This window comes from Gymnogyps californianus, chromosome Z, assembly GCF_018139145.2.
Source record: "Gymnogyps californianus isolate 813 chromosome Z, ASM1813914v2, whole genome shotgun sequence".
Taxonomy (NCBI): domain Eukaryota; kingdom Metazoa; phylum Chordata; class Aves; order Accipitriformes; family Cathartidae; genus Gymnogyps; species Gymnogyps californianus.
In genome coordinates, this window is record NC_059500.1 from 85,225,099 (window position 1) to 85,228,352 (window position 3,254).

The 3,254-nt window shown below is 75.0% G+C and overlaps 1 protein-coding gene across 2 annotated transcripts; it reads right to left on the minus strand.

The window, feature by feature from the left end:
• Positions 1 to 555: 555 nt before the first annotated feature.
• Positions 556 to 2,833, minus strand: RAX (retina and anterior neural fold homeobox). Of its 2 annotated transcripts, none has more exons than XM_050913359.1 (3): positions 2,566 to 2,833; positions 2,195 to 2,424; positions 556 to 1,380 (listed from the first exon to the last, which is right to left on the minus strand). In XM_050913359.1, the coding sequence occupies exons 1-3, from the start codon at positions 2,831 to 2,833 to the stop codon at positions 928 to 930; spliced, it is 951 nt and encodes a 316-aa protein (XP_050769316.1). In that variant the 3' UTR covers positions 556 to 927. The 2 variants fall into 2 exon arrangements, with proteins under 2 accessions (XP_050769316.1, XP_050769315.1); XM_050913358.1 differs by having other exon boundaries at positions 2,557 to 2,833.
• Between the last annotated feature and the right edge of the window lie 421 nt (positions 2,834 to 3,254).

Consider the following 3,254-nt stretch of genomic DNA (forward strand, 5'->3'; position numbering starts at 1 on the left):
CTGTGCCAGCCTCTGGGGGCTGCACCGGGCAGCCGCACCGGGCAGGATGCACCCAGCGGGCCCCCGCTGACAGCTCCAGCCACCCAGCCAGGCGTCCAGTGCCCTGTCAGCTACCGCCCGTCTCCCCCCGCGGGCAGCTGGGCTGTGGGGGCACGGGGCCAGGCAGCACCTGCCAGTCCCCTTCTCTGAGGACGCAGCAAGGGCCAGGGGACTGGCACCGACCCCGGCCCGCTGGGGCAGGGGTGGGCAAAGCCCATCCGAACGTGGGGCTGCCCCACAAGGGCAGCTGTAGGACTGCTGCGCCTGGCCCACGGACTGCCAGGGCCCTGGCCCCTCCTTGCCGAGCGGGGAGCCCCTAGCTGGGTGCGCTCCCCGCAGTGGGGCTGCAGCCCCCAGTGCTCCCAGCCAGTTCAGGCGGGGTCCTGCTGCTGGAGGGGGACGGAGGAGGGCCCACAGCCAGGCCTGTCCCACCCCTCCGCGCGTCACAGGCAGCAGAGGGTCCGGCCCGAGCAGCCCATTCGGGTGCAGAAACACGATGCACAGCCATCATGCAGGTCGTGCCATTTAATGGTGCAAAAGCAGAAAACCCTCCCCAGGTAACGCAGGCCTCGGTTCCCAGCCACCTTACACAGCTCTTCGCCCTACTGCAGCTTTTATTGCAACTAAAGCGTCCAGCCAAGGAGGCAGAGCAAAAGAGATTTTTTTCCTAAGCTATGATCAGGCCCCTAACTCTGCAGGGCATGTGGAAAAGGGAATTAAAAGGACCACAAAATACAAAGCAAGTCAAGGCGTGGGGGAACGGCTGGTGCAAGGGACAGCCCTCCCTTGCCTGGCCATCCGGGGGAGCCAGAGCAGGGCAAGGGCGTCTCTTGGGTGTCCCAGGACCGGCCTTCCCCGTGGATTTCTCCCAGGTGCCGAAGAGGGAGTTCAGATTGTCTGCCAGGGTTTGCCGATGGACTGGATGTGCTCCTTGGCCTTCATCCGCAAGGCAGCAATGCTGGTGTTGCGCGGGTCTGCCTCGTCCAAGGGGAACTTGTCCACAAAGGTGGCCCCGCACTGGTAAGGCGGCGGCGGCCCCATGGCCCCCAGGGGCTGCAGCGCATGGGTCACTGCCGGAGAGTTCAGGAAGGGCGGTGGCGTGTAGCTGCCGGGCAGGCTCTGCGGCGAGGCCACGAAGCCGGGCAGGGTCTGCAGGGCCGTGCTGCTGGGCACAGGTGGGCTGAGCCACGTCTCCAGGGGCAGGTTGCTGCTGAGAGGACCCATGGGTGTTGCCTGCGGTGAGCGGTTGAAGGAGAGGATGGGTGAGTCCTGCAGCTTCATGGAGGTCACCTCCAGCTTCTCCTGCCGCCTCCACTTGGCCCGTCTGTTCTGAAACCACACCTGCAAGCACAGCCGCGTTAGCCGGGGCACAAGGCGGCCCGGCAGCACTGCTGCCCCCACGGAGGGCACAGGCTCTCCCCTGGGCGCAGCGGCGCACATGAAATGGAGCGAGCGAAACACGACGGAGCAGCAGACGGCGTGCCGCGCCGTGCCGAGCCGGGGCAGGAGCGGGTTCAGCCGCGCTTCCCCCGCGGGCTCGGCAGCCCCGCAGCCCCGCGCCCGGCGGCGAGCGGCGCCGCGGGGGAAGCAGCGCAGCCAGGGCCCCGCGGCGGAGCCCGGCCCGCCCTGCCCGCCCGCCCGGCTCGGCCGCCCGCTAGCCGCCGCCCCGGCGCACGGCGGCTCCGGCTGCCCCGGACCGGGACAGGCCAGGCGAAGGGCAGCGGCGCTGACGCCGCGGCCAGCGGCCGGGCCGGGCGGAGGGGCCGGGCCGCGGCCCGACCCCGCGGCTGCCGAACGGAAAACGGCCCCGGGCTCCGCGGTGTCCCGCCGGTCGGGGCCGTGCAGACGGCGCCAGCTGCAGAGGCGGCCGGCGCTCCAACGGTGCCCCGTGGGGCCGCTCAGCCGCGCCGGCCGGGGCTAGCGGTGCCGGTGGCGGGCTGGGTTCACGGGCCCGCGGGCCGGGGCAGCGGGGCCGCCCGCCCGCCCGCCCGCCGGGGCGGTGCTGCTCCGGCGCCGGGAGCGCGGGTCCACGCCGGGCCGGGGGGCTCCCGGCGCCGGGAACGCGGGGCTGCGCCGGGCCGGGCCGTGCCGGGCCGCGCTGCGTGGGGGTTCCCGGCGCCGGGAAGGCGGCCGGCGGGGCGGGGGCGGGCGTTACCTGCACGCGGACCTCGGGGAGGTTGACCTTCATGGCCAGCTCCTCGCGGCTGTACACGTCGGGGTAGTGGGACTTCTCGAAGGCGCGCTCCAGCTCGTGGAGCTGGTACGTGGTGAAGGTGGTGCGGTTCCGCCGGTGCTTCTTCTTGGGCTGCTCCTCGTCCGACGGCTTCCCCTCGCCGCTGCTGCCAGCGGGCAGCTCGGGGCTGGCGCTGCCGGGGCAGTACGGCTCTGGGAGGGGAAGACAGGCGGGTCACCGGGAGGGCCATCTCCCCGCGGGGCCCGCCCGAGGGCGCGGAGGAGAGCCGCCCGCCCGCCCGCCCGCCCGCCCGCCCCCCGGCGCCTCTCGCCCGCCGCGCTCACCTTGGAAACGCTCGGCGCGGCCCTGGGGCTCGGCCGGCGGCGGCTCTCCGGGCATCTTGGGGAGGCAGTGCCGGGGACCGCGCCTGTCCGCCTCCTTGGCGCTGCCGGCGCTGCCGTCGGGCGGGAAGGGGCCCAGCAGGCCGTCCTCCTTGGTGAACCCCAGGATGGCCTCGATGCTGTGCAGCCTCGACGGGTTCCCCCCGGGGCTCCGCGCCGCCTGAGCGGACAGCGAGAAGGCGCCCTCGGCCATGGCGAGCAGGGCGCCGGGCGGGTGCATGGGGCGGCCGGCCCGGGGCCCCGGCGCGGCGCTGCGGTCCCGCCCGGCCCCGGGGCGGCGCGGGCAGCTCTGGCACGGCGCCGCCCGGCGGGCTGGCCTCCTTGGGGCGGGGGAGGAGTGCCGGGGGGCGGCGGGCGAAAGGGAAGGCGAGGCCCCCGCGCCGCTCCGGCATGGCGGGGGAGGCAGGGCATCCCCAGGGCCCCGCCGGCAGCGCCCGCTGCTCTCCCCCCCCCGCCCGCCGGCCGCCCCGCCCCGCCCCGCCGGCCCCGGCCGCAGACGGCGCCGGGCGATGCCATCCGGGGCCCTCGAGGCGGGGCGGGCCGGCCCCGGGCTGCTGCCGGGGGCTGGCCCAGGCCGGGCGCCCCGCCGAGCCCCGCAAGTGGAGCGCCGGGGCCGGGGCCGCGCTGCCCGGGCCGAGCGC